The following is a 13,164-nucleotide window of genomic DNA, read 5'->3' on the forward strand; positions in this document are numbered from 1 at the left end:
GATTACATCTCTTCAGCTGTCTGAGCTGTCAATCATGCCTCCGGTGTGGCAAGTCATCACTCATTTGATGTGAGGTGGTTGTACCAGCTGTGTGTGTGTGTGTGTGTGTGTGTGTGTGTGTGTGTGTGTGTGTGTGTGTGTGTGTGATTCCCCTGACAGCTGCTTTTTCTGCCCCTGAGGAAGACATCCCTCATCGCTGAGGAGAGCGACAGCGACAGAAGGCAGAAGGATGACACTGACCTTCGGCTGATGACGAAAGCGCTGATGAGGATGAGGAGGAGAACCACGCTGCCCACCACCGATACCAGTAACACTGTGGAGTTGGCTCCATCGCCGATGATGGGAGATGGAACTGTGGGTAAAATACATTATAGTTATGTTTGTTTATTTGTTCACTCAGAAAGATTCAAATCACAAAAATAGCACATTAAAAACAGATGAAAGAAACAAAGAGTCTGAAGTAAACATAAATTTGAATCAGAAAGTCTTAAGCTGCTTTGTTGAAGAATCCAGACTCATCCCACTGTTTATGTGCAACAGATTGGAAACCAATAAAACCCCTCTAGTTCTTGGTCTGGTCTCCAGAGCTGCTCGTGGTTTCTGATTTGATGGCCTGAGGAATCGAGTTTAGCAGTTCAGGCATACAAAGAGGATTTTGACCAATCAGAGCTCTGAAAGTTAAAGTCAGGAGTTTCAAACATGCTCTATATTTAACAGAACCGTTAAAACTGGAGTGAAGATGCCTCTTCTGTTGGTTCCAGGTAAGAGAACCATCTTAAGTTCATGCTCTACCATCAACCGTCTTGGATAGGAAATTAATCACAGACGCCAAAAATCCTTCAGCTTGATTTGATGGGAGGATGTAAATGCCTGATCCGAGGAACCGTTCACTCTGAGGCAACAATCCGACATTCAGTCCTCCTAGAGTTTGACTGAAAATAAGCTTTTTTAATCAGTTAGTGATTAGCGAGTCATGTTGAGTCCAGAACGGCTGAATTTCACCAAAACAATCATAATCATCTTCTGAAAATAGGAGTGGGCCCACACCAGAGCCCTGGGGTTCTACACAGAGCAGATCAGTAATGATTCTGTTTGATTGAAAAAAAGCACGAAACGTCACAGATATGCTTTCAGCTTCCAGCTGAAGCCAGATGGACTGGTTGTTGTTTATTTTTGAGTGTGTCTGTTTTGATTTTCCTTCTTGTCTAACCACCTTGGTCAGGGGTGTCAAGCATACGGCCCGCGGGCCGTGTCCGGCCCGCAAGCGGGTTGGATCTGGCCCGCGAGATGGTTGTGTAAACTTTATTTTCATACTTTACAATGTAGAGTTAAAATAAACTTGTCTTTGTGAGCATGTTTTCTCTGTAATGAGTATAAATAAAACAAAGCTGCGCTCAAGGCTCACACAAGAACTTGAATCACATCCTGAAGTTGGCCGCCACTCAGGATGTGACTTCTGATATTGATGTGCTGGTGGTGAAGCTAAAAGATGTTAAAAGTGTATTTGACTCATTTTACTTAAGTGCTGCATGAAACTGATCTAGCCATGTGATCTGTAAGCCCTTTGAATCACTAAGGAATGTTTTTTTATTTTTATTTTTATTTTTTCTTCAAATTTTCAAGTACACTTCAGGTGTTGTACTTGTACTATTTTGGATACACTGTCCTCAGGCTCCAGCTTTGTTTTATATTGATTGTATTAAAACAAAGAAAACAATCTGAAGTTGTTTTTAATTTGCCGGTCCGGCCCACTTGGGACTAGATTTCCATCAATTCGGCCCCTGAGCTAAAATGAGTTTGACACCCCTGACCTTGGTAATTCCGTTCCAATCTCATTATAATATTCGTACAGCACAACAGATTTTATTTGTGGTTCCTCTTTTAAAAAGGAGTCGGGAAAGTTGTCTTTTTCGGTTGAAGCTCAAACGGACTGGAACACATTACCTGCTCATTTAAGATCCACCACATCTTCTCGTTTGTTTAGAATTTTGGTTTATGAATATGCGACGCCCACCTGTAACGCTTTTAGATTTAGAAGAAGAGGAAGAAAAAGGGAAAATGCTTTGATGAATCTGAGATGTGCCATGGCTCGATTTATGTGTTTGTTAATTTGTTTATTTTAATGTAGTTGTTTTTGTTAGTTTGTGATCAATGTTTCTTTTCCTTTTGATTGAGCTATCTTGAGTTTATTTGATGTAAGGTAAGAGGACCCGCTCGAACACGAGATGTTTCATCTCAAACGGTTCCATCCTCATCAAATATAAGTTTATAAATAAAATAAATAAAGAGAACAGACACAAGGAAAGAGAAAGTGAGGAAGGTTGCTGTGACACAGTAACCGGTCTCAGTCCATGCTTGGTGTCTGTTTACAGTCGCTCCTGTAAAGTCACAGCTTCTTGTTCACTGCAGAGAGACAATGTCCCCGTTTGGACCAGGACATGAATGCAGCTGTCTTCAGACCGTAAGTGCTGTCCAAACACAGCCAGGCTGGGTGTTGGTGCTCGATGCAAACAGGGTCGGTGATAAACCACAGTAGGATGTGTGCCTGATTGTGTCTTTTTCAATTGCAAAGGGACACCTGCAGGTTTTAATCAGCTGTTTACTCGTTTGTTTATTAATAATACCACAGGTGTTGCACTCCCTTTCAGGGTTTTCTAGCAGCAAAAACAATGCAGAATTTACTATGTGACTAACACAACAACAATACTATTGCCAATACTACTACGAGTACTACTACAGCAGTGTGCAACTTTCAACTGTGCATTTTTTCTGTTAACAAAAGTACTTGTGCATATTTTAACACCATTAAAGTATATCAATCAATCAATCAATTTATTAAAGACACAAGAAGGTCCATAACAGATAGTAAATAATTAAAAAAGTGAAATAGGTAAAATATATGCAAGCTAATTCAGACTAACATGAAGGTTAAAATGCCAATAATTCAACATGTTGTAATAACTTAAAATTTTATATTTATGATACAAATGTTTCATGATTTCATTCGTACAGCTGCAAGCAACACATTCTCACACCCAAAGCGTCGAAAAATGACACGTGTGACCAAGCATCAAAATATGACGATTCAGGGTGCCCCAGCGCGTCAGGAGAGGACGCGCTGTCCCAGAGCGTTGGTATCCGACGCCCGCGGTTACACGGACATTTGACAGAGTTGTGACCTACTTAACCTTCCCCTCACCCCCATTCTAACCTTAACCAGCTTGCACATGCAAAGCTTTATTGAAAATTGCTGAGTTAAGGTTAGGATGGGGGTGAGGGGAAGGTTAAATCGCTAGAGGTTCGAGGTGAAATGTCCGTGTCACCGCGGGCGTCAGATACGGACGCCCGCGAGTGTCCCTGCGCATCCTCTCCCGACGCGCTGGGGCACCTTGATCATTATATTGTGACGCTTGGTCACACGCGTCATTTTTCGACGCTTTGGGTGTGAGAATGCGTTGCTGCAGGTGGTCCTCACATCTGTTGAAACTTTATTTGTCTGCATGTTGACTTAGTTCATGGTGAATAAATGAGACGCTGATACGACTTGGACAGTTTATCTGAGGTTATAAAAGACAAAAACATTTTCTGAGACATGGAAACTTGAAGCTGACTGTAAAAGTGGAATTAATTAAAAAAAAAGTATTTTCTTTTTTATTTGTTAACAGTTTTTCTAATATTTTTCCCAGACTGATTTAGTAAATCTCCTCCAGAACAACAACAACAACAATAATAATAACAATAATAAATGTCTGTTTATTTATTTTTTATTTTTGGCTTCCTTACATCACTGTAATGGGCTCACACAGGCCAGCGGGTTTGTGAGGCTAATTGGGAATATTGTGCAGTACACCCACAAATCTGCTGTTAGTGTTGACAGGGTTGCTAAGTGATTCCAAGTCTGGCTGAAACAGTGACCGTTTAAAACACTTTAGTTTGATCCTTGGCTGGAACGTCTACCGATGCATACATTTAGTCAGGTGAAAGAATGGACGAGTTCATTCTGATTAATGACTCTGTGACACTGCATGATTTTTTGTGAAATGATACGACAGGTCTGGCATGGTGTGCTGCTGGCTCTACAGAGCAGAGGTATCACCCAGACAATCAAAGGAGAGGTGGTGTGCTTATTGGGTGTTGTAGCACAGGATAGAGTGAAGAGCTGGCAAATTACAAAAACTATATCAAATATCCTTAATTTGTTGTTTTCTGGCATCCAAGAAGTAACAGCACAGCATAAAATACAGTAGCTTCAACTAAGTGCTAGTGTAGCTGTTGCAGCAAAACAAGCTTAAGAAGGGAATGATGGGGTTGAACGTGTGTTTAAACAACACGTTCTCACACCCAAAGCAGGTAAAACCGACGAAGCATTCGTTTACGGAGGCGACGTGCTGTGACAGAGCGTCGTTTCCCGACGCCCGCGGTAAAACGGAGATTTCACCGAAATGTGACCTTTACCCTCTTGCAATTTAACCTTCCCCTCACCCCCATCCTAACCTTAACCCACTTGTGCATGCAAAACTTTGATTCTAGTTGTAACGTTCCTCTCAAGCATGGTTAACGGGAAATTTAGAGCAAGAAACTGGGTTAAGGTTATGGTTGGGAGGGGGGTGAGGGGAAGGTTAAATCGCTAGAGGTTAGAGGTTAAATGTTGGTGAAATGTCCGTATTACCGCGGGCGACGGAAAGCGATGCTCTGGCACAGCACGTCGCCTCCCGACACGGAAACAAACGCTTGGTCACCCTTCGTCAGTTTTAGCCGCTTCGGGTGTGAGAAAATTTTGGTTTTAACCATCCATTTAAATACAAAATGGATAAAACATCTCGGTCCTTTTCCACTTTTAACATCATTAATATACGTCAGAGTACCTACCATGTTTGAATTACTGTGCTGTTCGGGCATTGGGACTGAAAGAAAACGAGTGACTATGAATTTCAGATGTTTCTAAGTACTTAGCACCTTGTGCTAGGGATGAGCGAGTACACCACCATCTGTATCTGTTCAACCATCTAAATTATCTGTATCTGTACTCGGAGTGGGTGTGGCCTAACCCGGAAGTGGATGTAGTTTAACCGGAAGTGGGTGTGGTTTACATAAATTTTTTTAAATCTGAAATTGATATGGATTGATCAGAAGTTGCTATGTGTATTGTTTATTTGAAAACTATTTACAGAGCAGCCTTAGAGTTGAGATTAAATGTTTCTGATCACAATAGTAAAGGAACTATTACAGAACAAGTTTTTCAACAAAATCAGAACATTAATATTTAAGTGCATGAATTAAGAGAGAGAGAGAAGAAAAGATCTTTTCTATAGCTCCTCTCAAGATGAAAATCACGAGGCGCTTCACAAAAACAAAACATGTAAAATAGAAAAAAGAATTTAGAAAATGATTAAAATATGTTTAAAATGAGCAAAAAATAGACAATTTTGATTAAAAAATGTAAAGAAGGAGAGAGAGTGAATAGGAAAGAGGGAGTGGATCCTGAGGAAGAGGAGAGAGAGAGAGAGAAAAAAAACCCGACCGGAGTGGAGGCAGTGACTGACGCAGCACGAGCCGTTTTCAGCTGTCTTGTCAAATGCACCACGTATGTTACCAAAAAAGTAACTTTAAATAACTTTAAAGTAACTTTAAAAAGAGGCGAACTGAAGAAAACATAGGGAGTACTGAAGAGTGAGCAACAGTGAAGCAAGCACAGAGAGATCCGTTACTGTCTGTGCGTGTGCGTGGATGGACCGTACGCTGACTGAGCAGTGAGCTCCCGGCTGCAGAGTTTTGTGTGTAGGGAGGGGCGGGCGCTCTATGTGACTGGCCAATCATAGAGCGTGAAGACAGTCAGTTACCCAATGAGGATTTTCCTTCAGCACGATTACAGATATTTACCAGTTTTACTCGTTCCATGCTCGTGTTCGTCAAAAATGCTTTATCCGTACCGGATACTCGTCTGAAACGAGTATCCGGCTCATCCCTACCTTGTGCACACGGCCAGATCATCAAATCAATTTTAAGGACTCACCTGATTACTGTAATGGCCCTAAAAATAATCCCATATGATATTCCTGCCATGTGTGGTGTGTTAAGATTGTTCTGGACTGCTCAGGAGCACATCAGGGATGCTCCAGTCATATTCAGGGGTAGGCAATCCTAGTGCTGGGGTGCCGCTATCAGCATGTTTTAGCTCCAACACACCTAATTGAATGGCTGATTCACCTGTTCACCAAGATATCAAGCTGAACTGTTAAGCGCCCATTAAAATCAGGTGTGTTGGAAACGAGAAAAAACGAAAACATGCTGGGTAGTGGCACTCCAGGACCATGATTGCCTATCCCTATGTTGGGATTGATTTTAAGGGCTAACGTGTGCTTCTTGATGCATTTGACGTGTAGCCAATCAGAAAGTGAGGTGATAGAAGTACGCTGAACGATCTCTGCCATTTTTGTGTACTCCAAAGTCACGTTTGATCTCGAGATGTTTTGTGAGATTTCCCATCTGACTGAGGAATGTTCATGTGGGAATTTGGTATGTGTGTAGTGTAGATCTTGCCGTGTCTCCAGACACCAGAAAGTCAAAAATGGGGAATTTCTGTTATTTTTTGACCACCACATGTTGGATCTTCCATGTTTTAACAATCTAAATTTGTCCAAGTCCTGCCAAGGGAACCAGGTCAAACCCTTCTAATTTAAAATGATCCATTAGATATTCCTATAAAACTGAACTCAATAATAATCATTTCATTTAGCTAAACATGGTCATATTCAGAGGGTGTAACACCTTGAGAAAGGGCTTTAGATGCATCACAGCTGAAGAACCAAACTCAAACTGAATCATGAGGTACGTTGTTCACACTCACCTGAGTTGGTCATGAATTCAAAGGGGCCGCTGAAATCCCCATAACCAGCTGCAGTCCGGGCGCGCACATGGAAGACGTAAGAGGTTAGCGGGGTGAGACTTTTGATGTCGGCATTCCTGAACAACGTTTTTATGATCCTGTAACTCCTTTCGTTCTGGTCCTTCAAAATGAAATCAGTGTTAATCAGAAGTCCCTTCAGGTTTACTAAATAAAGCAATGTGTCAGTTAGTGCCCCTCACCTTCTCATAATACTTGACCTCGTACTCCAGGATTACCCCGTTCGCTCTTTCTGGTGGCTGCCATGCTAGTGAGATGGTGTGTCTGGTGATGTCCTTGGCCTGGATTGATGTCACTGGAGACGGAGCTGGTCAGAAAAACAGGACGTGGTTTAGCTTAGCATTTTGTCTGGTGTCTCTTTGTTTCCTTTTGCTGTGGTCTCTACTAGGGCTGCACAATATATTGTAAAATTATCGTCATCGCGATAACAGGACGTGTGATAGGCCCATCGCAAAGCATGTCAAAAACGGCGATAAATGTTTGGTTCAATCATTTCCATCAGTGTCGTACATCAACTTTTTGTAAACCAGCTCTGTTTTTTACGCGGAAGTATTATTTGACCAATCAAATGTAGCCCTTCTGATATGCGGCCAATCAGATGGGTCCGTTCACGTAATACGCCCGCCCCCTACGTAGACCCTTACCCCAAAATTCCACTATCTCCACTCCACCCCCGCTTTCCGCTGCCGCTCACTTCCCTTGTTCGTCATACTGGCTCAGATTAACGAACGCACTTTGTGCTGAGGTTTCTGGAATCAGCGCTGCTTTCAAACGTGAACGTGAGTCCGCTCGGTGTCGTTAAGCAGCTGATAATAACCGGGATGACTCAGACACGTGCCGGCGAACCAACCCACCTTAGCCCCGGGCTTCGGTTAGCTTCCAGCTAAAAGGCTACAGCACTCTCCTCCCAGTCCCACCCTGCTAAAGAGGGCCTGGAAAAGTTCCCCCACACATCAAAGTGATTTTTCGTTTATGAGCTTTTATAACCTTATTAATCAGGATAGTTGATTTGCTGCTGCACATAAACTGTCAGTCAGAAGCTCTGCTAGCCGGTTATCTTAAGCCCTTTTCAGACAGACATTCTGTAACATTTGTGGACAATTCAATTCGGTTTTTAACCGGAACCGTGTTTTCAGACACACCACTTTTGTACCAGAACTTGTCCTTTCGGCTGCGTTCACACAGCAGGGAAAAGTTCCAGATGTCTGACGGCGGCGGGGGGTGGGTAGAATCGGACTCATGTTAAGAAGAAGAAAATTTCATTTCTATAGCGCCTCTCAAGATAAAAATCACGAGGCGCTTAAGCATAATTCTGCGCACACGAAGACGCATAAGAGACCTGGATGATGAAGCTCAACGGTTAAAGGAATCACTGAAGCGGTGTGAAGCGCTCCGTCGCGCGTCTAGGCGGTACCGTAGGAGGCGAGCTGCCGTGGTTTGCCGCATGCTACAGGAACGAGCTATCTAGGTGCGCACAGCGTCCCCTCCTCCTCCCCCTCCCCCTTGTCCGGAACTCTACCTCACCAGTCTGAAGCAGCCACCCTGTCCGTAACAAGTCCGGACCTGTTACTAGGGGCTTCGTCCGGTTAAATTCCGGAACACGTTATCCGGATGTTTGTATTCAGACACAAAGGTCTTACGGACAGAGTCCGGAACATTTCCGTTTTTCATGGCCTGTCTGAAGGGGGCTTAAGAGAAGCTAGTTCAATTTGTTAGCTTGTTATCAGAATCATAGTTGCAGTTTCATCATCTGAGCTGCTTTTTAAGATCTAGGTAAACTTGTTCAATTTGGGGATAAAAACAAACGTTTTCACATATTTTCCATGTAGTTTTTTGCCAGTTCCTCTTCTGAAAGGTAGACAATTGTTTTTCTCTTTCCCTCAGAAAATCTTAATATTCTCCTAGTTTGGCCCAGCACAGATCACTTCCCAATTGCAGCAACAGCCTTATATCATAACCACATAAGTGGAGAAAATGCTCAGTAGCAATGAGAGAATTTGCTGTTGCATTTAAGTGATGTTAACTATTATTTAACATTTAAACTTACTTTCTGATTTTTTTTTATTCAAAAAACCCTAGTAAGGGATGTTTTTTCTGTATTTGTAGCATCAGAAAAAGTTTTATGGTGGAGGTGATGTTTTAAAGTCACTGAGAAACTGCATGCATGCAGTTTGTCGTTTTGCTGCTAATACAGTAGCAGGTGCAGCTGCATACTTTTGCAATAAAAATGTTATGTTGTAATGGAATTCATGGATTAGTTTTTGTTTGCTTTGAACCCAGAGCAGACGTCACACGCCAGACAACATCGACACTGCATACTTTAGTATTTGTTCATTTATCGTGAGTAATATCAATATAGCAATATTAAGAAGCACTGTTATCGAATATCGCAGGTTTTCCTAATATCGTGCAGCCCTAGTCTCTACATAAATACCACCAGAGTTATTGTCTGTGAAGAAAAAACAGCCGTGGTGTTCCTGTTTCAAGAAGTAGAAGGTGGTTGGAGGAGAGGAGGGAAGAAAGCAGCAGGATTTGGAGTCATATCTCCTGATATTACAACACCTCGCCTCTGATTGGTTAACAGTAACACGACAACCACTCTACGTTGATGTTTTATCTCCACAAATATCACAAGCCTGGCGGAGTTCTGCTGTGTGGTGGAGTTGCTAATGCTAACGATTAGCTTCTGCACACTAAATCAACAACAGCCTTCCCTGTTGTGAATCAAGATGGGTGAGTCCATGAATGCTAATTTTCAGATATGAGTGGCTTTTCTCCGTCTATTTTCCATCAGTCTAAAACAGGAAATCGGAGTAGAAAACCATTTTCATGTTCTGTCCGCATGTTACAGTCAGAGTGACTGATCACATTTCAGAAATAAGTGTCATATGTTTCCCAGTTAACCTAGCCTTCAAAATAATATATTGGCTAACACGGTTGTCAGCAGTCATATTGAGAAATTCCAGTTGCGTTTGGAAGCACTCAGTGCTACATTTTCCTGCTACTGTCACAAAATCTCTTGTAACAATTAAGTACGAGAACAACTGACAGCAGTATAAATGTTTACAAAATATTGTGTGAATAATTAAGATGTTTAATAGAATGTAGCTGTTTTCAAATGGCTACTCAGATTAGCCATTAGCTCATCGGTGCTTTAGGATGCATACTCTGTTCTCAGCTGCTCGGGAGGCTGTCCACAACAGCTAAGATACTAATTAATTCTCATTTTGACACAGAAAAAGTCTTCAGAATGTTTTGAAATAATTTCCCACCCTTTTCTCCTCCTTCACAGCCAGACCGCACATTTCCCTTCCATCCAGAATCACATGTGCTCCAAAGCTGAGTTGCTAGAAGTAGATAATAAATATTCCACACAGAGATTGCCAGCATACAGCAATAATCTGGCATGAGTAAAACGAATCCAAGTTGACACGAGCGTCTTTTCCTAACTTCATTTAGAGTAGACTGCCAGGTCACCCTGAGAAGACCTGATTCGCTAGAAAGTAAACGAATCAAAATAAATGACCTGAAGACTTTTATTATTTTTTAATGAGTTTTATTTTTTAAACAGCTTGAATCAATTGGTTTTCATTAAAGCTGTGGTGTGTGATCTTATCCTAAGCCCTTTCTGCTGCAGCTGATAATGAGGCCATATTTCAAGATGACGCGAACACATGAAGGTTAAAGCACAGATAATAGACCACGCTTGTTCCCTCCCTCCGGTGCGTCACCAGCACACAAATCAAACCTCTATCTTTAAGCAGTGTGACAGCACCAAAATTGGGTATACACCCTTTCTTGAAGAGGAACGTGCAGGCGCTGGGAGATAGTGTTGGAGACGGAGAAACGCCCGTGTCAGGGAGGAGTTTTGATCAGGCAGAAGGAACATCAGATGGTGAAGACACAAGCGCCTCTAATGGGTCGTAGCATCGCTACAATTCAAACGTTTCATTTCTTCTCCACTAAACACATTCAAAGTCTGTGTAGCATCTGCTCTGAGAGGAATCTTTGACCTCTGATCCTCGACGATTACCATAACCTTACTCACTCCAGACCATCTGCCTTTTAAAGCATTACAGTGGGGTGATTAATGAGGGGATTTATGTCCACCGATTATGATTGGATTCTCTGCGACACTATATACATTCTCATCACTTGGACCATGGACTCCAGGGAGCCTAACCTTCGAGCTAACGCTAACAAACCCGTGCTTTTAGGCAGGGATTGGGTTCAAACGGGACTGGAATATAAGCACCAGCCGTGGATTGAGTTTCACTGAGATGAAGAAGCAGCAGAAGGGAGGAGGGTTTTCGTGCGTGTGAGAGGGGGGGGGGGGGGGGGGGGGGGTCATGATGAAGATGGAATAGATAGGAATGCAGACGTCTCTTGGTAAACGGATTAACCCAAGGTTGTGTCATCTTGCTGGCCTAATGTGTTGCATCTCCGTTAAACAATTAGACAGCGGCCATTTGTATCCCCTCAATCAATCTTCCTCGACAGCAAGAGCCAATTTAAAGGCCCTCATGGGTCTGGAAGAGGACGCTCTGATTCAGAAAGGAAACACCTGAGAGGTCGGGGGGGCTGCGTTCCCCAAAGACAAGCCACACATCCATCTTTCCTCTAAAGATGACAGATATGGCCACGTAATCGTGTTCTGCTGCTCTTGTTGTTCTTTCCCCTTCCCAGCTAAAGTGAGGATCCAAATGAGTGTAGTAACCTTAAACTTTGATTGATAAATCCTAAAGTACTGATGATTTTATATCTGATTTGACCTTTTCTCTATGCGTCGTTGATTCTTGGCCATCAAACTCAGAGAATTGTCTTGCTTTATAGAGTTACTGCAGGTATCAGTACAGGAACCCATGCCTGATTTAGAACAAGTCTAAGATTTACTATGTGTGAAGGTGAACTAGCATCCAAAAAGGAAAACCAACAGATCTAAATAATATATTTTTATATATTAAATAATGATCATAAATTCTTGCATTTACAAAAGTCCGTCTGAATTAAAAGAAAATGCGTTCCACTGGAGTTCGTGTTTTAGCAGATCGAGCGACCTGCCTCGGTCTCCTCTGGATAAACAGACTCAGACATTCTTGTCTCTCTTCAGGAAGGATCGGGTCTGAAACACTTCAGTGGTTTACTGGGCTTTTTTGTTTCTGTTTTTAGGACTAAACATGTGCATGCAGAAATGACACACTGAAAGAATAATCAACTTAAGTTTTTGTATCCTACTTTTTATCTAATTCCTCTAATGGTGGACCACTCTGTCAGCCCAGCATGACAACTATAAACACGCCAGTTTGTTCTAAGGTGAGACAATGGTCTTGTTGAATCTTGGGAATTAGGTTTGTTACATTAGCATCAGTCACATAAAGCCTAGCAGTGATGAGTGGGTTGAGGTGAGTTAACGAACAGTAAATGAATCCAACACATTACATGCTGTACATGAACAAGGCTGGTCGTCAGTCTCATCAGAGCTGATTGACTCTAGATGAGAATTCTCCCTCAAGATCTGTACCTCTAATTTCAGTTTTTTCCACATAAATCTAGTTTGAAATTATTTTCCTAGCCCTCCAGTAACGTTGACCTATCCAAAGACTCCTCACAGATCTTAAAGTAACAACAGATGTTTTTTTTTTTACTTTAAGCTAGAGCTTTAACATTGATCTTGGTGACTGCGGAGTTAGAAACTTGACCAGTTTCATATTAGACACCACTCTGATAGTTTTGTGGAGCCGGGAGGTACCCTGTGTGGGGGTTGGGTTAACTTGCTTTACGGCTGTTAGCCACCATGGCGGGGCCTGGAAGTAAAAGTAGTGGCACTTTCACAAGTGACCCGGTCCAGTCTAGGTGGCGTCGGACCGGGGCCCAACGGTAGGTTGTGTTCACACACACTTCTCAGGGATGTGGAAACGGCTGAGCATGTGGGCGGGACAAGAGACGTGCAGAGAAGTCTGTAGTGTCTCTCTTAAGTTTGTAAACAAAGGCGGCCGTGAGCAGAGTTGCTTTTGGAGACTCTGATATTGCTTCCTGTTCTGCTGTTTCTGTCCTCGCTCTGCGCAGCTCAAGCCTCGGCCGCTCTGTCTCTCTCTTTACTCCACTGTATTCAGAATGATAATCAACGTGGGAAGCCCCCCCTAACTGATTCTACCCACCAACTGGACGCTCCCCCTAATGGTAGGCGTGGATTTGAGCTATTCAGTCAGCAGTGGGTGTGTTGGGTCACCTCAGCTCGAAGGAGACCGCCGAGGGAGGAA

General features: G+C 42.6%; 1 protein-coding gene across 1 annotated transcript in view; it reads right to left on the reverse strand.

Annotated features, from left to right (window-relative positions):
• The window catches only part of epha4l (eph receptor A4, like), a 100,790-nt gene that overhangs the window by 22,261 nt on the left and 65,365 nt on the right, over positions 1 to 13,164 (reverse strand). Inside the window, exons 7-9 of the mRNA XM_054742968.2 lie at positions 7,087 to 7,211; positions 6,848 to 7,007; positions 241 to 352 (exon numbers count right to left, since the gene is read on the reverse strand). Of these exons, the coding sequence (XP_054598943.2) occupies positions 241 to 352; positions 6,848 to 7,007; positions 7,087 to 7,211 (397 nt within the window). The remainder of the gene's footprint in view (positions 1 to 240; positions 353 to 6,847; positions 7,008 to 7,086; positions 7,212 to 13,164) is intronic.

This window comes from Nothobranchius furzeri, chromosome 13 (genome assembly GCF_043380555.1).
Source record: "Nothobranchius furzeri strain GRZ-AD chromosome 13, NfurGRZ-RIMD1, whole genome shotgun sequence".
Classification (NCBI taxonomy): Eukaryota; Metazoa; Chordata; class Actinopteri; order Cyprinodontiformes; family Nothobranchiidae; genus Nothobranchius; species Nothobranchius furzeri.